The following is a 25,270-nucleotide window of genomic DNA, read 5'->3' as shown; positions in this document are numbered from 1 at the left end:
ACAGCCTGCTTGGAGTTTGCCAAAAAACCTACTCCAGGGCGCTCAGGACCTCAGACTGGGGCGAAGGTTCACCTTCCAACAGGACAACGACCCTAAGCACACAGCCAAGACAATGCAGGAGTGGCTTCGGGACAAGTCTCTGAATGTCCTTGAGTGGCTCAGCCAGAGCCCGGACTTGGACCCAATCAAACATCTCTGGAGAGACCTGTAAATAGCTGTGCAGCGACGCTCCCAATCCAACCTCAGGCAGAGAAGAATGGGAGAAACTCCCCAAAGACAGGTGTGCCAAGCTTGTAGTGTCATACCCAAGGAGCCTAGAGGCTGTCATCACTGCCAAAGGTGCTTCAACAAAGTACTGAATAAAGGGTCTGAATACTTATGTAAATATAATATTTACATTTTACATTTTTTATACATTTACAAAAGTTTCTAAAAACCTGTTTTTACTTTGTCATAATGAAGTATTGTGTGTATATTGATGAGGAAGAAAAACAATTTACGCCATTTTAGAATAAGGCTGTAACGTAACGGAAAAGTCAAAGGGTCTGAATATTTTCAGAATGTTCTGTATGTGGTCGTCTCACCTAGCTATCTGAAGATGAATGGTCGTCTCACCTAGCTATCTGAAGATGAATGGTCGTCTCACCTAGCTATCTGAAGATGAATGGTCGTCTCACCTAGATATCTGAAGATGAATGGTCGTCTCACCTAGCTATCTGAAGATGAATGGTCGTCTCACCTAGCTATCTGAAGATGAATGGTCGTCTCACCTAGCTATCTGAAGATGAATGTTCTGTATGTGGTCGTCTCACCTAGCTATCTGAAGATGAATGTCGTCTGTATCTGAAGATGAATGGTCGTCTCACCTAGCTATCTGAAGATGAATGGTCGTCTCACCTAGCTATCTGAAGATGAATGGTCGTCTCACCTAGCTATCTGAAGATGAATGTTCTGTATCTGTGGTCGTCTCACCTAGCTATCTGAAGATGAATGGTCGTCTCACCTAGCTATCTGAAGATGAATGGTCGTCTCACCTAGCTATCTGAAGATGAATGGTCGTCTCACCTAGCTATCTGAAGATGAATGGTCGTCTCACCTAGCTATCTGAAGATGAATGGTCGTCTCACCTAGCTATCTGAAGATGAATGGTCGTCTCACCTAGCTATCTGAAGATGAATGGTCGTCTCACCTAGCTATCTGAAGATGAATGGTCGTCTCACCTAGCTATCTGAAGATGAATGGTCGTCTCACCTAGCTATCTGAAGATGAATGGTCGTCTCTCCTAGCTATCTGAAGATGAATGGTCGTCTCATCCTAGCTATCTGAAGATGAATGGTCGTCTCACCTAGCTATCTGAAGATGAATGTTCTGTGTGGTCGTCCCACCTAGCTATCTGAAGATGAATGTTCTGTATGTGGTCGTCTCACCTAGCTATCTGAAGATGAATGGTCGTCTCACCTAGTATCTGAAGATGAATGGTCGTCTCACCTAGCTATCTGAAGATGAATGGTCGTCTCACCTAGCTATCTGAAGATGAATGGTCGTCTCACCTAGCTATCTGAAGATGAATGGTCGTCTCTCCTAGCTATCTGAAGATGAATGGTCGTCTCACCTAGCTATCTGAAGATGAATGGTCGTCTCACCTAGCTATCTGAAGATGAATGTTCTGTATGTGGTCGTCTCACCTAGCTATCTGAAGATGAATGGTCGTCTCTCCTAGCTATCTGAAGATGAATGGTCGTCTCACCTAGCTATCTGAAGATGAATGGTCGTCTCACCTAGCTATCTGAAGATGAATGGTCGTCTCACCTAGCTATCTGAAGATGAATGGTCGTCTCACCTAGCTATCTGAAGATGAATGGTCGTCTCACCTAGCTATCTGAAGATGAATGGTCGTCTCACCTAGCTATCTGAAGATGAATGGTCGTCTCTCCTAGCTATCTGAAGATGAATGGTCGTCTCACCTAGCTATCTGAAGATGAATGGTCGTCTCACCTAGCTATCTGAAGATGAATGGTCGTCTCACCTAGCTATCTGAAGATGAATGGTCGTCTCACCTAGCTATCTGAAGATGAATGGTCGTCTCACCTAGCTATCTCAAGATGAATGGTCGTCTCACCTAGCTATCTGAAGATGAATGGTCGTCCCACCTAGCTATCTGAAGATGAATGGTCGTCTCTCCTAGCTATCTGAAGATGAATGGTCGTCTATCCTAGCTATCTGAAGATGAATGGTCGTCTCACCTAGCTATCTGAAGATGAATGTTCTGTGTGGTCGTCCCACCTAGCTATCTGAAGATGAATGTTCTGTATGTGGTCGTCTCACCTAGCTATCTGAAGATGAATGGTCGTCTCACCTAGCTATCTGAAGATGAATGGTCGTCTCACCTAGCTATCTGAAGATGAATGGTCGTCTCTCCTAGCTATCTGAAGATGAATGGTCGTCTCACCTAGCTATCTGAAGATGAATGGTCGTCTCTCCTAGCTATCTGAAGATGAATGGTCGTCTCACCTAGCTATCTGAAGATGAATGGTCGTCTCTCCTAGCTATCTGAAGATGAATGGTCGTCTCACCTAGCTATCTGAAGATGAATGGTCGTCCCACCTAGCTATCTGAAGATGAATGGTCGTCTCACCTAGCTATCTGAAGATGAATGGTCGTCTCACCTAGCTATCTGAAGACGAATTGTCGTCTCTCCTAGCTATCTGAAGATGAATGGTCGTCTCACCTAGCTATCTGAAGATGAATGGTTGTCTCACCTAGCTATCTGAAGATGAATGGTCGTCCCACCTAGCTATCTGAAGATGAATGGTCGTCTCTCCTAGCTATCTGAAGATGAATAGTCGTCTCTCCTAGCTATCTGAAGATCAATGGTCGTCTCACCTAGCTATCTGAAGATGAATGTTCTGTGTGGTCGTCCCACCTAGCTATCTGAAGATGAATGTTCTGTATGTGGTCGTCTCACCTAGCTATCTGAAGATGAATGGTCGTCTCACCTAGCTATCTGAAGATGAATGGTCGTCTCACCTAGCTATCTGAAGATGAATGGTCGTCTCTCCTAGCTATCTGAAGATGAATGGTCGTCTCACCTAGGTATCTGAAGATGAATGGTCGTCTCACCTAGCTATCTGAAGATGAATGGTCGTCTCTCCTAGCTATCTGAAGATGAATGGTCGTCTCACCTAGCTATCTGAAGATGAATGGTCGTCTCTCCTAGCTATCTGAAGATGAATGGTCGTCTCACCTAGCTATCTGAAGATGAATGGTCGTCCCACCTAGCTATCTGAAGATGAATGGTCGTCTCACCTAGCTATCTGAAGATGAATGGTCGTCTCACCTAGCTATCTGAAGACGAATGGTCGTCTCTCCTAGCTATCTGAAGATGAATGGTCGTCTCACCTAGCTATCTGAAGATGAATGGTCGTCTCACCTAGCTATCTGAAGATGAATGGTCGTCCCACCTAGCTATCTGAAGATGAATGGTCGTCTCTCCTAGCTATCTGAAGATGAATGGTCGTCTCTCCTAGCTATCTGAAGATGAATGGTCGTCTCACCTAGCTATCTGAAGATGAATGTTCTGTGTGGTCGTCCCACCTAGCTATCTGAAGATGAATGTTCTGTATGTGGTCGTCTCACCTAGCTATCTGAAGATGAATGGTCGTCTCACCTAGCTATCTGAAGATGAATGGTCGTCTCACCTAGCTATCTGAAGATGAATGGTCGTCTCACCTAGCTATCTGAAGATGAATGGTCGTCTCTCCTAGCTATCTGAAGATTAATGTTCTGTATGTGGTCGTCTCACCTAGCTATCTGAAGATGAATGTACTGTATGTGGTCGTCTCACCTAGCTATATGAAGATGAATGGTCGTCTCACCTAGCTATCTGAAGATGAATGGTCGTCCCACCTAGCTATCTGAAGATGAATGTACTGTATGTGGTCGTCTCACCTAGCTATCTGAAGATGAATGGTCGTCTCACCTAGCTATCTGAAGATGAATGGTCGTCCCACCTAGCTATATGAAGATGAATGGTCGTCCCACCTAGCTATCTGAAGATGAATGTACTGTATGTGGTCGTCTCACCTAGCTATCTGAAGATGAATGGTCGTCTCACCTAGCTATCTGAAGATGAATGTACTGTATGTGGTCGTCTCACCTAGCTATCTGAAGATGAATGGTCGTCCCACCTAGCTATCTGAAGATGAATGGTCGTCTCACCTAGCTATCTGAAGATGAATGTACTGTATGTGGTCGTCTCACCTAGCTATCTGAAGATGAATGGTCGTCTCACCTAGCTATCTGAAGATGAATGGTCGTCTCTCCTAGCTATCTGAAGATGAATGGTCGTCTCACCTAGCTATCTGAAGATGAATGGTCGTCTCACCTAGCTATCTGAAGATGAATGGTCGTCTCACCTAGCTATCTGAAGATGAATGGTCGTCTCTCCTAGCTATCTGAAGATGAATGGTCGTCTCTCCTAGCTATCTGAAGATGAATGGTCGTCTCTCCTAGCTATCTGAAGATGAATGGTCGTCTCACCTAGCTATCTGAAGATGAAGGTTCTGTGTGGTCGTCCCACCTAGCTATCTGAAGATGAATGTTCTGTATGTGGTCGTCTCACCTAGCTATCTGAAGATGAATGGTCGTCTCACCTAGCTATCTGAAGATGAATGGTCGTCTAGCTATCTGAAGATGAATGTACTAGCGTCTCACCTAGCTATCTGAAGATGAATGGTCGTCTCACCTAGCTATCTGAAGATGAATGGTCGTCCCACCTAGCTATATGAAGATGAATGGTCGTCCCACCTAGCTATCTGAAGATGAATGTACTGTATGTGGTCGTCTCACCTAGCTATCTGAAGATGAATGGTCGTCTCACCTAGCTATCTGAAGATGAATGTACTGTATGTGGTCGTCTCACCTAGCTATCTGAAGATGAATGGTCGTCCCACCTAGCTATCTGAAGATGAATGGTCGTCTCACCTAGCTATCTGAAGATGAATGTACTGTATGTGGTCGTCTCACCTAGCTATCTGAAGATGAATGGTCGTCTCACCTAGCTATCTGAAGATGAATGGTCGTCTCTCCTAGCTATCTGAAGATGAATGGTCGTCTCACCTATCTATCTGAAGATGAATGGTCGTCTCACCTAGCTATCTGAAGATGAATGGTCGTCTCACCTAGCTATCTGAAGATGAATGGTCGTCTCACCTAGCTATCTGAAGATGAATGGTCGTCTCTCCTAGCTATCTGAAGATGAATGGTCGTCTCTCCTAGCTATCTGAAGATGAATGGTCGTCTCTCCTAGCTATCTGAAGATGAATGGTCGTCTCACCTAGCTATCTGAAGATGAAGGTTCTGTATGGTCGTCCCACCTAGCTATCTGAAGATGAATGTTCTGTATGTGGTCGTCTCACCTAGCTATCTGAAGATGAATGGTCGTCTCACCTAGCTATCTGAAGATGAATGGTCGTCTCACCTAGCTATCTGAAGATGAATGGTCGTCTCACCTAGCTATCTGAAGATGAATGGTCGTCTCTCCTAGCTATCTGAAGATGAATGTTCTGTATGTGGTCGTCTCACCTAGCTATCTGAAGATGAATGTACTGTATGTGGTCGTCTCACCTAGCTATATGAAGATGAATGGTCGTCTCACCTAGCTATCTGAAGATGAATGGTCGTCCCACCTAGCTATCTGAAGATGAATGTTCTGTATGTGGTCGTCTCACCTAGCTATCTGAAGATGAATGTACTGTATGTGGTCGTCTCACCTAGCTATATGAAGATGAATGGTCGTCTCACCTAGCTATCTGAAGATGAATGGTCGTCCCACCTAGCTATCTGAAGATGAATGTTCTGTATGTGGTCGTCTCACCTAGCTATCTGAAGATGAATGTACTGTATGTGGTCGTCTCACCTAGCTATCTGAAGATGAATGGTCGTCCCACCTAGCCATCTGAAGATGAATGTACTGTATGTGGTCGTCTCTCCTAGCCATCTGAAGATGAATGTACTGTAACTGTAAGTCTCTCCTAGCTATCTGAAGATGAATGTACTGTATGTGGTCGTCTCACCTAGCTATCTGAAGATGAATGGTCGTCCCACCTAGCTATCTGAAGATGAATGGTCGTCTCACCTAGCTATCTGAAGATGAATGTACTGTATGTGGTCGTCTCACCTAGCTATCTGAAGATGAATGGTCGTCTCACCTAGCTATCTGAAGATGAATGGTCGTCTCTCCTAGCTATCTGAAGATGAATGGTCGTCTCACCTATCTATCTGAAGATGAATGGTCGTCTCACCTAGCTATCTGAAGATGAATGGTCGTCTCACCTAGCTATCTGAAGATGAATGGTCGTCTCACCTAGCTATCTGAAGATGAATGGTCGTCTCTCCTAGCTATCTGAAGATGAATGGTCGTCTCTCCTAGCTATCTGAAGATGAATGGTCGTCTCTCCTAGCTATCTGAAGATGAATGGTCGTCTCACCTAGCTATCTGAAGATGAAGGTTCTGTGTGGTCGTCCCACCTAGCTATCTGAAGATGAATGTTCTGTATGTGGTCGTCTCACCTAGCTATCTGAAGATGAATGGTCGTCTCACCTAGCTATCTGAAGATGAATGGTCGTCTCACCTAGCTATCTGAAGATGAATGGTCGTCTCACCTAGCTATCTGAAGATGAATGGTCGTCTCTCCTAGCTATCTGAAGATGAATGTTCTGTATGTGGTCGTCTCACCTAGCTATCTGAAGATGAATGTACTGTATGTGGTCGTCTCACCTAGCTATATGAAGATGAATGGTCGTCTCACCTAGCTATCTGAAGATGAATGGTCGTCCCACCTAGCTATCTGAAGATGAATGTTCTGTATGTGGTCGTCTCACCTAGCTATCTGAAGATGAATGTACTGTATGTGGTCGTCTCACCTAGCTATATGAAGATGAATGGTCGTCTCACCTAGCTATCTGAAGATGAATGGTCGTCCCACCTAGCTATCTGAAGATGAATGTTCTGTATGTGGTCGTCTCACCTAGCTATCTGAAGATGAATGTACTGTATGTGGTCGTCTCACCTAGCTATCTGAAGATGAATGGTCGTCCCACCTAGCCATCTGAAGATGAATGTACTGTATGTGGTCGTCTCTCCTAGCCATCTGAAGATGAATGTACTGTAACTGTAAGTCTCTCCTAGCTATCTGAAGATGAATGTACTGTATGTGGTCGTCTCACCTAGCTATCTGAAGATGAATGTTCTGTATGTGGTCGTCCCACCTAGCTATCTGAAGATGAATGTACTGTATGTGGTCGTCCCACCTAGCTATCTGAAGATGAATGTTCTGTATGTGGTCGTCTCACCTAGCTATCTGAAGATGAATGTACTGTATGTGGTCGTCCCACCTAGCTATCTGAAGATGAATGTACTGTATGTGGTCGTCCCACCTAGCTATCTGAAGATGAATGTACTGTATGTGGTCGTCCCACCTAGCTATCTGAAGATGAATGTTCTGTATGTGGTCGTCCCACCTAGCTATCTGAAGATGAATGTACTGTAACTGTAAGTCTCTCCTAACCATCTGAAGATGAATGTACTGTAACTGTAAGTCTCTCCTAGCTATCTGAAGATGAATGGTCGTCTCTCCTAGCTATCAGAAGATGAATGTTCTGCAACTGTAAGACTCTCCGGATCAGAGCGTCGGCTTTATGACTAAAATGTACATGTAAAACGAGAGAGAGAACAATAGAGAGTTCAGATGAGGTGAGGTGATGTCACACACACACACACACACACACACACACACACACCTTGCCGAAGTCTCTGACATCAAACAGGTCGAAGGCTTCAAACAGTTCAGTCTTCCTCAGGTGAAACTTCTCCTGACACACCCCCAGGAACGTACGGATGTTCTTCAGACACAGGAACTACAGGGAGCCAATCAGAACAGGTTATTTCACCCCCAGGAACGTACGGATGTTCTTCAGACACAGGAACTACAGGGAGCCAATCAGAACAGGTTATTTCACACACAGGAACTACAGGGAGCCAATCAGATAAGGTTATTTCAGACACAGGAACTACAGAAGCCAATCATATCGGGTTTTTCAGACACGGGAACAAAAAGGAGCCAATCAGATAAGGTTATTTAAGACATAGGAACTACAGAAGCCAATCATATCAGGTTAGTTAAGACACAGGACTACAGTGGGCTAATCAGAACAGGTTATTCACAAGCCATTGAGTCACACTTTATAGGTTCAGTTATCACATTGAAATTGGTCATCATCACACATCCCCCTCAGCCAACTTGTGTAATGATTGACTGATTATTTGATTGATCGACAGACACAATACTGTGCACATCACTATGGAAACCAGTAGGGAGGTGGAGGGATAGAATCAAGGGAGAGAAGGAGAGATAACATGAGGGGGAGAGAGAGAAAGAGAGAGGAGAGAGAGAGATGGAGAGAAAGAGAGAGGAGAGAGAGAGATGGAAAGAAAGAGAGAGGAGAGAGAGAGAAAGAGAGCCACAAGGTGTTCATCTAGTCAGTGTAAAACACATTAATGTCTCTAATACAAAACCCTGCTGCTCAGCGGTCAGACATTTGCAGAATCAGATTTGCATAGCTTCCTGCCAGAGCAGTGTGTGTGTGTGTGTGTGTGTGTGTGTGTGTGTGTGTGTGTGTGTGTCAGCATTGTTAAATAGAGAACTCTAATTTAAAAAAAAGGGGAAATGTTTTGACTGGCACTGATATATGACCCTGGTATGAGCATACACACACACACACACACACACACACACACACACACACACAGACACACACACACACACACACACACACACACACACACACACACACACACACACACACACACACACACACACACACACACACACACACACACTGATGTTCACAGACGTGGATTCCTTTTGTTGCAATGGACACTTCCCTGTGCAGTTATGCAAAGTGTCTCAACATGTGTTATGAAGGGAGGACACTAGTCACCTCATAGGACTCCCCAGAGTTACACACTCAGCACGGCCACTCAGCACGGCCACTCCCCAGAGTTACACACTCAGCACGGCCACTCCCCAGAGTGCTACAACCCAACACACACACACAAACACCTGCTACAACCCAACACACACACACATTTTACTGTATGTAGCCTCCCTACTTTTTAGCCTCTCTACTGTTTATAGCCTCACTACTGTATGTTGCCTCTCTACTGTATATAGCCTCTCTACTGTATATAGCCTCTCTACTGTATGTAGCCTGTCTTTTTACTGTTGTTTTATTTCTTTACCTACCTATTGTTCACCTAATACCTTTTTGGCACTGTTGGTTAGAGCCTGTAAGTAAGCATTTCACTGTAAGGTCTACTACACCTGTTGTATTCAGCATTTCACTGTAAGGTCTACTACACCTGTTGTATTCAGCATTTCACTGTAAGGTCTACTACACCTGTTGTATTCAGTATTTCACTGTACTGTCTACTACACCTGTTGTATTCAGTATTTCACTGTAAGGTCTACTACACCTGTTGTATTCAGTATTTCACTGTAAGGTCTACTACACCTGTTGTATTCAGCATTTCACTGTAAGGTCTACTACACCTGTTGTATTCAGCATTTCACTGTACTGTCTACTACACCTGTTGTATTCAGTATTTCACTGTAAGGTCTACTACACCTGTTGTATTCAGTATTTCACTGTAAGGTCTACTACACCTGTTGTATTCAGTATTTCACTGTAAGGTCTACTACACCTGTTGTATTCAGTATTTCACTGTAAGGTCTACTACACCTGTTGTATTCAGCATTTCACTGTAAGGTCTACTACACCTGTTGTATTCAGCATTTCACTGTAAGGTCTACTACACCTGTTGTATTCAGCATTTCACTGTAAGGTCTACTACACCTGTTGTATTCAGCATTTCACTGTAAGGTCTACTACACCTGTTGTATTCAGCATTTCACTGTAAGGTCTACTACACCTGTTGTATTCAGCATTTCACTGTAAGGTCTACTACACCTGTTGTATTCAGCATTTCACTGTAAGGTCTACCTACTACACCTGTTGTATTCAGTATTTCACTGTAAGGTCTACTACACCTGTTGTATTCAGCATTTCACTGTAAGGTCTACCTGTTGTATTCAGCATTTCACTGCACGTGACAAATATTGACATTTAATAACATTTATCAATGAACTAAATATTATGACCCACAGAAAGGATTCCCCAGTCACTTAAACCCACCACACTGTAAACCAGAAGAGATGATGGTCATTGATACTAACTCTCTCACACACACACACACACACACACACACACACACACACACACACACACACACACACACACCAGGTGATTTTCTTATCTCATTGTCCGGGGGCTTACATGCGGTCTGCTCGTCGCTATGGAACGGTCGCTATGGAACGGTCGCTATGGAAATGAAGCAGGAAACAGTGATAACAGCGTGCAGCTTAATAATGGTGTTCAGAACAAACACAAATTCAGGAGAGGACCAGATTTAAACACCACAACTTTAACGCAGCTCCCCAGCAACTCAACAAGCTGCTACACGTTGCCAACCAGCCTCCAGGCCTGTCTGCAACACTTTAACTAGTGTCCTTGAACGCAGCTGTTGCTCGTTGCTAATCAGTCCTGACTCTCCTTAATCACCACTGCCACCCTACTGACCGAACTAACATTCCTCCTCTTCGTTCTACGGTGCATGTGGCGCTGCAGGACACTGTGGGACTAGCCTCATCCAGGACACTGTGGGACTAGCCTCATCCAGGACACTGTGTGACTAGCCTCATCCAGGACACCGTGGGACTAGCCTCATCCAGGTAACTGTGTGACTAGCCTCATCCAGGGAACTGGCATCATGTGGCGCTGCTGGACACTGTGTGACTAGCCTCATCCAGGACACTGTGTGACTAGCCTCATCCAGGACACTGTGTGACTAGCCTCATCCTGGACACCGTGGGACTAGCCTCATCCAGGGCACTGTGTGACTAGCCTCATCCAGGACACTGTGTGACTAGCCTCATCCAGGACACTGTGGGACTAGCCTCATCCAGGACACCGTGTGACTAGCCTCATCCAGGACACCGTGTGACTAGCCTCATCCAGGACACCGTGTGACTAGCCTCATCCAGGACACTGTGTGACTAGCCTCATCCAGGACACCGTGGGACTAGCCTCATCCAGGACACTGTGTGACTAGCCTCATCCAGGACACTGTGTGACTAGCCTCATCCAGGACACCGTGGGACTAGCCTCATCCAGGACACTGTGTGACTAGCCTCATCCAGGACACCGTGTGACTAGCCTCATCCAGGACACTGTGTGACTAGCCTCATCCAGGACACTGTGTGACTAGCCTCATCCTGGACACCGTGTGACTAGCCTCATCCAGGACACTGTGTGACTAGCCTCATCCAGGACACTGTGTGACTAGCCTCATCCAGGACACCGTGTGACTAGCCTCATCCAGGACACCGTGTGACTAGCCTCATCCAGGACACCATGGGACTAGCCTCATCCAGGACACCATGGGACTAGCCTCATCCAGGACACCGTGTGACTAGCCTCATCCAGGACACTGTGTGACTAGCCTCATCCAGGACACCGTGTGACTAGCCTCATCCAGGACACTGTGTGACTAGCCTCATCCAGGACACCGTGTGACTAGCCTCATCCAGGACACAGTGTGACTAGCCTCATCCAGGACACCGTGTGACTAGCCTCATCCAGGACACTGTGTGACTAGCCTCATCCAGGACACTGTGTGACTAGCCTCATCCAGGACACAGTGTGACTAGCCTCATCCAGGACACCGTGTGACTAGCCTCATCCAGGACACTGTGTGACTAGCCTCATCCAGGACACTGTGTGACTAGCCTCATCCAGGACACCGTGTGACTAGCCTCATCCAGGACACAGTGTGACTAGCCTCATCCAGGACACTGTGTGACCAGCCTCATCCAGGACACTGTGTGACTAGCCTCATCCAGGACACTGTGTGACTAGCCTCATCCAGGACACCGTGTGACTAGCCTCATCCAGGACACCGTGGGACTAGCCTCATCCAGGTAACTGTGTGACTAGCCTCATCCAGGGAACTGGCATCATGTGGCGCTGCTGGACACTGTGTGACTAGCCTCATCCAGGACACTGTGTGACTAGCCTCATCCAGGTAACTGTGTGACTAGCCTCATCCAGGACACCGTGTGACTAGCCTCATCCAGGACACCGTGTGACTAGCCTCATCCAGGACACTGTGTGACTAGCCTCATCCAGGACACTGTGTGACTAGCCTCATCCAGGACACCATGGGACTAGCCTCATCCAGGACACTGTGTGACTAGCCTCATCCAGGACACCGTGTGACTAGCCTCATCCAGGACACCCTGGGACTAGCCTCATCCAGGACACCCTGGGACTAGCCTCATCCAGGACACCCTGGGACTAGCCTCATCCAGGACACCCTGGGACTAGCCTCATCCAGGACACCGTGTGACTAGCCTCATCCAGACCCTGACTACTACTGTGGACCCTGACTACTACTGTGGACCCTGACTACTACTGTGGACTATGACTACTACTGTAGACCCTGACTACTGCTGTGGACCCTGACTACTACTGTGGACTATGACTACTACTGTGGACTATGACTACTACTGTGGACCCTGACTACTGCTGTGGACCCTGACTACTACTGTGGACTATGACTACTACTGTAGACCCTGACTGCTACTGGGGGCTGACTACTACTGTGGACCCTGACTACTACTGTGGACCCTAACTACTACTGTGGACCTTAACTACTGCTGTGGAACCTGACTACTACTGTGGACCCTGACTACTGCTGTGGACCCTGACTACTACTGTGGACTATGACTACTACTGTGGACCCTGACTGCTACTGTGGACCCTGACTACTGCTGTGGACCCTGACTACTACTGTGGACCCTGACTACTGCTGTGGACCCTGACTACTACTGTGGACCCTGACTACTACTGTGGACCCTGACTACTACTGTGGACCATGACTACTACTGTGGACCCTGACTACTGCTGTGGACCCTGACTACTACTGTGGACCCTGACTACTACTGTGGACTATGACTACTACTGTGGACTATGACTACTACTGTGGACTATGACTACTTCTGTGGACCCTGACTACTACTGTGGACCCTGACTACTACTGTGGACCCTGACTACTACTGTGGACCCTGACTGCTACTGGGGGCTGACTACTACTGTGGACCCTGACTACTACTGTGGACCCTAACTACTACTGTGGACCTTAACTACTGCTGTGGAACCTGACTACTACTGTGGACCCTGACTACTGCTGTGGACCCTGACTACTACTGTGAACAATGACTACTACTGTGGACCCTGACTGCTACTGTGGACCCTGACTACTGCTGTGGACCCTGACTACTACTGTGGACCCTGACTACTGCTGTGGACCCTGACTACTACTGTGGACCCTGACTACTACTGTGGACCCTGACTACTACTGTGGACTATGACTACTACTGTGGACCCTGACTACTGCTGTGGACCCTGACTACTACTGTGGACCCTGACTACTACTGTGGACCCTGACTACCACTGTGGACCCTGACTACTACTGTGGACTATGACTACTACTGTGGACTATGACTACTTCTGTGGACCCTGACTACTACTGTGGACCCTGACTACTACTGTGGACCCTGACTACTACTGTGGACCCTGACTACTACTGTGGACCCTGACTGTGGACCCTGACTACTACTGTGGACCCTGACTACTACTGTGGACTATGACTACTACTGTGGACTATGACTACTTCTGTGGACCCTGACTACTACTGTGGACCCTGACTACTACTGTGGACCCTGACTACTACTGTGGACCCTGACTACTACTGTGGACCCTGACTGTGGACCCTGACTACTACTGTGGACCCTGACTACTACTGTGGACCCTGACTACTACTGTGGACCCTGACTACTACTGTGGACCCTGACTGTGGACCCTGACTACTACTGTGGACCCTGACTACTACTGTGGACCCTGACTACCACTGTGGACCCTGACTACTACTGTGAACCCTGACTACTACTGTGGACCCTGACTACCACTGTGGACCCTGACTACTACTGTGGACCCTGACTACTACTGTGGACCCTGACTACTACTGTGGACCCTGACTACCACTGTGGACCCTGACTACTACTGTGGACCCTGACTACTACTGTGGACCCTGACTACTACTGTGGACCCTGACTACTGCTGTGGACCCTGACCGCTGCTCCGACAGTGCCTCACCTAGCCTTTGCCAGCGACGGCCTCTCTCTCAGCATACTGCTTCCTCTGCCTGCTACCTCACATTCTAACTCCGCCGGCGGTGCAACAAGTTTTCTGGTGGCCTGCTCGGGTGGCCTGCTCGGGTGGCCTGCTCGGGTGGCCTGCTCTGGTGGCCTGCTCGGGTGGCCTGCTCGGGTGGCCTGCTCTGGTGGCCTGCTCTGGTGGCCTGCTCTGGTGGCCTGCTCTGGTGGCCTGCTCTGGCCTCTTGGCTGTCTCTCCTGCTCCATCTTCACAGCCTCTAACAGCTCTCCCCCTCTCAGGTTCCACTAGCCTTGTGTACACTGCTACAGCAGCTGCTCACCCCTTCCCTCTGCCACTGATGTCCTCTCTCCCCACCTGCCTCTCCACCAGGGACGACCTCCATCGTAGGTCCCTTAGGTCCCTCTGTCTGCATCCTGTCTGCATCCTGTCTGCACCCTGTCTGCATCCTGTCTGCATCCTGTCTGCCGTCGGTGGCCCTTGATACATCCCTCATACTGCCTCTGCTTGCTGCTCCACTCTGACAACCCCCTTTCCTTCCGTCAACCGTTGTCCCCCCCCGTGCTCCAACAACCTGGCTATCACGTTTCGCTTTGGACACTCCGGCGGTGGCTCACCCCTTCTGCCAATGACGTCCTTTCTCTTCCCCTCCAATCCCTCTGACTGCTGCTCCGCAGCATCTCACATTCCGTCCCTACCAGCCATGAACTCCCACATCCCAGCCATGAACTCCCACATCCCAGCCATGAACTCCCACATCCCAGCCATGAACTCCCACATCCCAGCCATGAACTCCCACATCCCAGCCATGAACTCCCACATCCCAGCCATGAACTCTCACATCCCAGCCATGAACTCCCACATCCCAGCCATGAACTCCCACATCCCAGCCATGAACTGTCCTCTACTGTCCTCTTCTGTCCTCTGCTGTCATCTCCTGTCCTCTACTTCATCTCCTGTCCTCTACTTCATCTGCTGTCCTCTACTTCATCTGCTGTCCTCTGCTACATCTGGTCTATTCTCATTCCCCTCCTGAATCCTCATTCTCACATTTATTCAATTTCCTCAATAAATAATATTCTATATTTCAATGTCTGGTCATTTTAAACTGGTGAAATGAGGCCAGAAACCGTCTTGCTAGTAGCAGACATCTTAAAGGGGAGGTAGCATAAACTCGGCCATAGGTAACATATGAAGCAGGAAACTGTGTTAGTAGTAGCAGACATCTTAAAGGGGAGGTAGCATAAACTCAGCCATAGGTAACATATAAAGCAGGAAACTGTGCTAGTAGTAGCAGACATCTTAAAGGGGAGGTAGCATAAACTCAGCCATAGGTAACATATGAAGCAGGAAACTGTGTTAGTAGTAGCAGACATCTTAAAGGGGAGGTAGCATAAACTCAGCCATAGGTAACCTATGAAGCAGGAAACTGTGTTAGTAGTAGCATGTATCTTAAAGGGGAGGGTGCATAAACTCGGCCATAGGTAACATATAAAGCAGGAAACTGTGTTAGTAGTAGCGTGTATCTTAAGTTAAAGGGGAGGTAGCATAAACTCGGCCATAGGTAACATATGAATTTGCATTAGTTTACGTATCAACATTTCAAATGCAAAGTTTCACCTCACTGTTCTATGTTTCAGCCTTACAGGCAAATACTTCATGAATGTTGCAAATCAATTTGAAGGTTGGTAGCCAAAAAGCCTGATGATGTTAGTCCTACCAGCCTGCTGACGTTAGTCCTACCAGCCTGCTGATGTTAGTCCTACCAGCCTGCTGATGTTAGTCCTACCAGCCTGCTGATGTTAGTCCTACCAGCCTGCTGACGTTAGTCCTACCAGCCTGCTGACGTTAGTCTTACCAGCCTGCTGACGTTAGTCCTACCAGCCTGCTGATGTTAGTCCTACCAGCCTGCTGACGTTAGTCCTACCAGCCTGATGATGTTAGTCCTACCAGTCTGCTGACATTAGTCCTACCAGCCTGCTGACATTAGTCCTACCAGCCTGATGACGTTAGTCCTACCAGCTTGCTGACGTCAGTCCTACCAGCCTGATGATGTTAGTCCTACCAGCCTGCTGATGTTAGTCCTACCAGCCTGCTGACGTTAGTCCTACCAGCCTGATGATGTTAGTCCTACCAGGAAACTGTGTTAGTAGTAGCAGACATCTTAAAGGAGAGGTAGCATAAACTCAGCCATAGGTAACATATAAAGCAGGAAACTGTGCTAGTAGTAGCAGACATCTTAAAGGGAGGTAGCATAAACTCAGCCATAGGTAACATATGAAGCAGGAAACTGTGTTAGTAGTAGCAGACATCTTAAAGGGGAGGTAGCATAAACTCAGCCATAGGTAACCTATGAAGCAGGAAACTGTGTTAGTAGTAGCATGTATCTTAAAGGGGAGGTAGCATAAACTCGGCCATAGGTAACATATGAAGCAGGAAACTGTGTTAGTAGTAGCAGACATCTTAAAGGGGAGGTAGCATAAACTCGGCCATAGGTAACATATGAAGCAGGAAACTGTGTTAGTAGTAGCAGACATCTTAAAGGGGAGGTAGCATAAACTCGGCCATAGGTAACATATGAAGCAGGAAACTGTGTTAGTAGTAGCATGTATCTTAAAGGGGAGGTAGCATAAACTCGGCCATAGGTAACATATGAAGCAGGAAACTGTGTTAGTAGTAGCAGACATCTTAAAGGGGAGGTAGCATAAACTAGGCCATAGGTAACATATGAAGCAGGAAACTGTGTTAGTAGTAGCAGACATCTTAAAGGGGAGGTAGCATAAACTCGGCCATAGGTAACATATGAAGCAGGAAACTGTGTTAGTAGTAGCAGACATCTTAAAGGGCAGGGTGCATAAACTCGGCCATAGGTAACACATGGATTTGCATTAGTTTACGCATCAACATTTCAAATGCAAAGTTTCACCTCACTGTTCTATGTTTCAGCCTTACAGGAAAATACTTCATGAATGTATTGTTGCAAATCAATTTGAAGGTTGGTAGCCAACAAGCCTGATGATGTTAGTCCTACCAGCCTGCTGATGTTAGTCCTACCAGCCTGATGACGTTAGTCCTACCAGCCTGATGATGTTAGTCCTACCAGCCTGATGATGTTAGTCCTACCAGCCTGCTGACGTTAGTCCTACCAGCCTGATGATGTTAGTCCAACCAGTCTGCTGACATTAGTCCTACCAGCCTGCTGACGTTAGTCCTACCAGCCTGATGACGTTAGTCCTACCAGCCTGCTGACGTCAGTCCTACCAGCCTGATGATGTTAGTCCTACCAGCCTGCTGATGTTAGTCCTACCAGCCTGCTGACGTTAGTCCTACCAGCCTGATGATGTTAGTCCTACCACCCTGCTGATGTTAGTCCTACCAGCCTGCTGACGTTAGTCCTACCAGTCTGCTGATGTTAGTCCTACCAGCCTGCTGATGTTAGTCCTACCAGCCTGCTGATGTTAGTCCTACCAGCCTGATGACGTTAGTCCTACCAGCCTGATGATGTTAGTCCTACCAGCCTGATGATGTTAGTCCTACCAGCCTGCTGATGTTAGTCCTACCAGGGGCAGAACGACGAGAGACTGGTAGGACTAACATCAGCAGGCTGGTAGGACTAACTAACTGACGTTAGTCCTACCAGTCCTACCTGACATTTGGGTGTGTGTAAACGTGTATGTGTATAAGTGTGTGTGTGTGTGTGTGTGTGTGTGTGTGTGTGTGTGTGTGTGTGTGTGTGTGTGTGTGTGTGTGTGTGTTACCTGGGACATCTGGGGTCGGAGGTTGATCTCTCGGAGGTTGATGGCGTGGGGTAGTAAGTTGTTCAGCAGCTGACAGAGCAGAACTCCATCCCTCAGAGCCTGGGCTAACTCACACACCTGAGCACTGTCCCACGTTACCCTGTGACTCTCAGGGAGCACCCTGCACTCTATCAGCCACACGGCACAGTGACGCCACAGCTCCATCTCAACCGTAACACCCCCACCTGGACACGACAGGAACACAACATGACCGTGAGACAACCATAAACACCGATCAAATCTTTACTCTGCTGTTCATCATATATGTATAGTCACTATAATTATACACTCATGTACATACTACCTCAATCAGTCTGACTAACCGGTGTCTGTATGTAGCCTCTCTACTATTTACACTGCTGCTACTCTCTGTTCATCATATATGCATAGTCACTATAACTATACACTCATGTACATACTACCTCAATCAGTCTGACTAACCGGTGTCTGTATGTAGCCTCTCTACTATTTACACTGCTGCTACTCTCTGTTCATCATATATGCATAGTCACTATAACTATACACTCATGTACATACTACCTCAATCAGTCTGACTAACCGGTGTCTGTATGTAGCCTCTCTACTATTTACACTGCTGCTACTCTCTGTTCATCATATATGCATAGTCACTATAATTATACACTCATGTTCATACTACCTCAACTGGGCCGACCAACCAGTGCTCCCGCACATTCACTAACCGGGCTATCTGCAGTGTGTCCCACCACCCGCCAACCCCTCTTTTACACTGCTGCTACTCTCTGTTTATCATATATGCATAGTCACTTTAACCATATCTACATGTACATACTACCTCAATCAGTCTGACTAACCGGTGTCTGTATGTAACCTCGCTACTGTATATAGCCTCTCTACTGTATATAGCCTCTCTACTGTATGTAGCCTCGCTACTGTATATAGCCTCGCTACTGTTATAGCCTCTCTACTGTATATAACCTCTCTACTGTATATAGCCTCTCTACTGTATATAACCTCTCTACTGTATATAGCCTCTCTACTGTATATAGCCTCGCTACTGTTATAGCCTCTCTACTGTATATAACCTCTCTACTGTATATAGCCTCGCTACTGTTATAGCCTCGCTACTGTATATAGCCTCTCTACTGTTGTAGCCTCACTACTGTTGTAGCCTCACTACTGTTGTAGCCTCTCTACTGTATATAGCCTCTCTACTGTATGTAGCCTCTCTACTGTATATACCCTCACTACTGTTGTAGCCTCTCTACTGTTATAGCCTCTCTACTGTATGTAGCCTCCCTACTGTTATAGCCTCGCTACTGTATATAGCCTCTCTACTGTATATAGCCTCTCTACTGTATGTAGCCTCTCTACTGTATGTAGCCTCTGTACTGTATATAGCCTCACTACTGTATATAGCCTCGCTACTTTTATAGCCGCTCTACTGTATGTAGCCTCTCTACTGTATATAGCCTCTCTACTGTATATAGCCTCGCTACTTTTATAGCCTCTCTACTGTATATAGCCTCTCTACTGTATATAGCCTCTCTACTGTATATAGCCTATCTACTGTATATAATCTCTCTACTGTATATAGCCTCTCTACTGTATATAGCCTCTCTACTGTATATAGCCTCACTACTGTATATAGCCTCTCTACTGTATATAGCCTCTCTACTGTATATAATCTCTCTACTGTATATAGCCTCTCTACTGTATATAGCCTCTCTACTGTATATAGCCTCACTACTGTATATAGCCTCTCTACTGTATATAGCCTCTCTACTGTATATAATCTCTCTACTGTATATAGCCTCTCTACTGTATGTAGCCTCTCTACTGTATATAGCCTCACTACTGTTGTAGCCTCTCTACTGTTATAGCCTCTCTACTGTATGTAGCCTCCCTACTGTTATAGCCTCGCTACTGTATATAGCCTCTCTACTGTATATAGCCTCTCTACTGTATGTAGCCTCTCTACTGTATGTAGCCTCTGTACTGTATATAGCCTCACTACTGTATATAGCCTCGCTACTTTTATAGCCGCTCTACTGTATGTAGCCTCTCTACTGTATATAGCCTCTCTACTGTATATAGCCTCGCTACTTTTATAGCCTCTCTACTGTATATAGCCTCTCTACTGTATATAGCCTCTCTACTGTATATAGCCTCTCTACTGTATATAATCTCTCTACTGTATATAGCCTCTCTACTGTATATAGCCTCTCTACTGTATATAGCCTCACTACTGTATATAGCCTCTCTACTGTATATAGCCTCTCTACTGTATATAATCTCTCTACTGTATATAGCCTCTCTACTGTATATAGCCTCTCTACTGTATATAGCCTCACTACTGTATATAGCCTCTCTACTGTATATAGCCTCTCTACTGTATATAATCTCTCTACTGTATATAGCCTCTCTACTGTATATAGCCTCTCTACTGTATATAATCTCTCTACTGTATATAGCCTCTCTACTGTATATAGCCTCTCTACTGTTTATAGCCTCGCTACTTTTTTAGCCTCGCTACTTTTATAGCCTCTACTTTTATAGCCTCGCTACTGTATATAGCCTCTCTACTGTATATAGCCTCTCTACTGTATATAGCCTCTCTACTGTATGTAGCCTGTCTTTTTACTGTTGTTTTATTTCTTTACCTACCTATTGTTCACCTAATACCTTTTTGGCACTGTTGGTTAGAGCCTGTAAGTAAGTATTTCACTGTAAGGTCTACTACACCTGTTGTATTCAGCATTTCACTGTAAGATCTACTACACCTGTTGTATTCAGCATTTCACTGTAAGGTCTACTACACCTGTTGTATTCAGCATTTCACTGTAAGGTCTACTACACCTGTTGTATTCAGTATTTCACTGTAAGGTCTACTACACCTGTTGTATTCAGCATTTCACTGTAAGGTCTACTACACCTGTTGTATTCAGTATTTCACTGTAAGGTCTACTACACCTGTTGTATTCAGCATTTCACTGTACGGTCTACTACACCTGTTGTATTCAGTATTTCACTGTAAGGTCTACTACACCTGTTGTATTCAGCATTTCACTGTAAGGTCTACTACACCTGTTGTATTCAGCATTTCACTGTAAGGTCTACTACACCTGTTGTATTCAGCATTTCACTGTAAGGTCTACTACACCTGTTGTATTCAGCATTTCACTGTAAGGTCTACTACACCTGTTGTATTCAGTATTTCACTGTGAGGTCTACTACACCTGTTGTATTCAGCATTTCACTGTAAGGTCTACTACACCTGTTGTATTCAGCATTTCACTGTAAGGTCTACTACACCTGTTGTATTCAGCATTTCACTGTAATACCTGTTGTATTCAGCATTTCACTGTAAGGTCTACTACACCTGTTGTATTCAGCATTTCACTGTAAGGTCTACTACACCTGTTGTATTCAGCATTTCACTGTGAGGTCTACTACACCTGTTGTATTCAGCATTTCACTGTAAGGTCTACTACACCTGTTGTATTCAGCATTTCACTGTGAGGTCTACTACACCTGTTGTATTCAGCATTTCACTGTAAGGTCTACTACACCTGTTGTATTCAGCATTTCACTGTAAGGTCTACTACACCTGTTGTATTCAGCATTTCACTGTAAGGTCTACTACACCTGTTGTATTCAGCATTTCACTGTAAGGTCTACTACACCTGTTGTATTCAGCATTTCACTGTAAGGTCTACTACACCTGTTGTATTCAGCATTTCACTGTAAGGTCTACTACACCTGTTGTATTCAGCATTTCACTGTAAGGTCTACTACACCTGTTGTATTCAGTATTTCACTGTAAGGTCTACTACACCTGTTGTAATCAGCATTTCACTGTAATGTCTACTACACCTGTTGTATTCAGCATTTCACTGTAAGGTCTACAACACCTGTTGTATTCAGCATTTCACTGTAATACCTGTTGTATTCAGCATTTCACTGTAAGGTCTACTACACCTGTTGTATTCAGCATTTCACTGTAATACCTGTTGTATTCAGCATTTCACTGTAAGGTCTACTACACCTGTTGTATTCAGCATTTCACTGTAAGGTCTACTACACCTGTTGTATTCAGCATTTCACTGTAAGGTCTACTACACCTGTTGTATTCAGCATTTCACTGTAAGGTCTACTACAATTGTTGTATTCAGCATTTCACTGTAAGGTCTACTACACCTGTTGTATTCAGCATTTCACTGTAAGGTCTACTACACCTGTTGTATTCAGCATTTCACTGTAATACCTGTTGTATTCAGCATTTCACTGTAAGGTCTACTACACCTGTTGTATTCAGCATTTCACTGTAAGGTCTACTACACCTGTTGTATTCAGCATTTCACTGTAAGGTCTACTACACCTGTTGTATTCAGCATTTCACTGTAAGGTCTACTACACCAGTTGTATTCAGCATTTCACTGTAATACCTGTTGTATTCAGCATTTCACTGTAAGGTCTACTACACCTGTTGTATTCAGCATTTCACTGTAAGGTCTACTACACCTGTTGTATTCAGCATTTCACTGTGAGGTCTACTACACCTGTTGTATTCAGCATTTCACTGTAAGGTCTACTACACCTGTTGTATTCAGTATTTCACTGTAAGGTCTACTACACCTGTTGTAATCAGCATTTCACTGTAATGTCTACTACACCTGTTGTATTCAGCATTTCACTGTAAGGTCTACTACACCTGTTGTATTCAACATTTCACTGTAAGGTCTACTACACCTGTTGTATTCAGCATTTCACTGTAAGGTCTACTACACCTGTTGTATTCAGCATTTCACTGTAATACCTGTTGTATTCAGCATTTCACTGTAAGGTCTACTACACCTGTTGTATTCAGCATTTCACTGTAAGGTCTACTACACCTGTTGTATTCAGCATTTCACTGTAAGGTCTACTACACCTGTTGTATTCAGCATTTCACTGTAAGGTCTACTACACTTGTTGTATTCAGCATTTCACTGTAAGGTCTACTACACCTGTTGTATTCAGCATTTCACTGTAAGGTCTACTACACCTGTTGTATTCAGCATTTCACTGTAAGGTCTACCTGTTGTATTCAGCATTTCACTGTAATGTCTACGACACCTGTTGTATTCAGCATTTCACTGTAAGGTCTACTACACCTGTTGTATTCAGCATTTCACTGTAATACCTGTTGTATTCAGCATTTCACTGTAAGGTCTACTACACCTGTTGTATTCAGCATTTCACTGTAAGGTCTACTACACCTGTTGTATTCAGCATTTCACTGTAAGGTCTACTACACCTGTTGTATTCAGCATTTCACTGTAAGGTCTACTACACCTGTTGTATTCAGTATTTCACTGTAAGGTCTACTACACCTGTTGTAATCAGCATTTCACTGTAATGTCTACTACACCTGTTGTATTCAGCATTTCACTGTAAGGTCTACTACACCTGTTGTAATCAGCATTTCACTGTAATGTCTACTACACCTGTTGTATTCAGCATTTCACTGTAATACCTGTTGTATTCAGCATTTCACTGTAAGGTCTACTACACCTGTTGTATTCAGTATTTCACTGTAAGGTCTACTACACCTGTTGTAATCAGCATTTCACTGTAATGTCTACTACACCTGTTGTATTCAGCATTTCACTGTAAGGTCTACTACACCTGTTGTAATCAGCATTTCACTGTAATGTCTACTACACCTGTTGTATTCAGCATTTCACTGTAATACCTGTTGTATTCAGCATTTCACTGTAAGGTCTACTACACCTGTTGTATTCAGCATTTCACTGTAATACCTGTTGTATTCAGCATTTCACTGTAAGGTCTACTACACCTGTTGTATTCAGCATTTCACTGTAAGGTCTACTACACCTGTTGTATTCAGCATTTCACTGTAAGGTCTACTACACCTGTTGTATTCAGCATTTCACTGTAAGGTCTACTACACTTGTTGTATTCAGCATTTCACTGTAAGGTCTACTACACCTGTTGTATTCAGCATTTCACTGTAAGGTCTACTACACCTGTTGTATTCAGCATTTCACTGTAATACCTGTTGTATTCAGCATTTCACTGTAAGGTCTACTACACCTGTTGTATTCAGCATTTCACTGTAAGGTCTACTACACCTGTTGTATTCAGCATTTCACTGTAAGGTCTACTACACCTGTTGTATTCAGCATTTCACTGTAAGGTCTACTACACCTGTTGTATTCAGCATTTCACTGTAATACCTGTTGTATTCAGCATTTCACTGTAAGGTCTACTACACCTGTTGTATTCAGCATTTCACTGTAAGGTCTACTACACCTGTTGTATTCAGCATTTCACTGTGAGGTCTACTACACCTGTTGTATTCAGCATTTCACTGTAAGGTCTACTACACCTGTTGTATTCAGTATTTCACTGTAAGGTCTACTACACCTGTTGTAATCAGCATTTCACTGTAATGTCTACTACACCTGTTGTATTCAGCATTTCACTGTAAGGTCTACTACACCTGTTGTATTCAGTATTTCACTGTAAGGTCTACTGCACCTGTTGTAATCAGCATTTCACTGTAATGTCTACTACACCTGTTGTATTCAGCATTTCACTGTAAGGTCTACTACACCTGTTGTATTCAGCATTTCACTGTAAGGTCTACTACACCTGTTGTATTCAGCATTTCACTGTAATACCTGTTGTATTCAGCATTTCACTGTAAGGTCTACTACACCTGTTGTATTCAGCATTTCACTGTAAGGTCTACTACACCTGTTGTATTCAGCATTTCACTGTAAGGTCTACTACACCTGTTGTATTCAGCATTTCACTGTAAGGTCTACTACACTTGTTGTATTCAGCATTTCACTGTAAGGTCTACTACACCTGTTGTATTCAGCATTTCACTGTAAGGTCTACTACACCTGTTGTATTCAGCATTTCACTGTAAGGTCTACCTGTTGTATTCAGCATTTCACTGTAATGTCTACGACACCTGTTGTATTCAGCATTTCACTGTAAGGTCTACTACACCTGTTGTATTCAGCATTTCACTGTAATACCTGTTGTATTCAGCATTTCACTGTAAGGTCTACTACACCTGTTGTATTCAGCATTTCACTGTAAGGTCTACTACACCTGTTGTATTC

General features: G+C 45.1%; 1 protein-coding gene across 3 annotated transcripts in view; it reads right to left on the bottom strand.

Moving 5' to 3' along the window:
* LOC139394325 (proto-oncogene vav-like) overlaps positions 1-25,270 on the bottom strand; it is an 84,794-nt gene that overhangs the window by 33,182 nt on the left and 26,342 nt on the right. Inside the window, exons 4-5 of one of the 3 annotated variants that reach the window (XM_071142365.1) lie at positions 18,111-18,334; positions 7,801-7,917 (exon numbers count right to left, since the gene is read on the bottom strand). In XM_071142365.1, coding sequence (XP_070998466.1) covers positions 7,801-7,917; positions 18,111-18,314 — 321 coding nt within the window. In that variant the 5' untranslated portion in view covers positions 18,315-18,334. Of the gene's footprint in view, positions 1-7,800; positions 7,918-18,110; positions 18,335-25,270 lie in introns of those variants that run through there. The other 2 variants (XM_071142368.1, XM_071142366.1) reach the window with 2 other exon arrangements.

This window comes from Oncorhynchus clarkii, unplaced genomic scaffold (assembly GCF_045791955.1).
Source record: "Oncorhynchus clarkii lewisi isolate Uvic-CL-2024 unplaced genomic scaffold, UVic_Ocla_1.0 unplaced_contig_12313_pilon_pilon, whole genome shotgun sequence".
Taxonomy (NCBI): Eukaryota; Metazoa; Chordata; class Actinopteri; order Salmoniformes; family Salmonidae; genus Oncorhynchus; species Oncorhynchus clarkii.
Note: the sequence above shows the minus strand (reverse complement) of the source record. Positions and strands in the feature narration are given on the sequence as shown.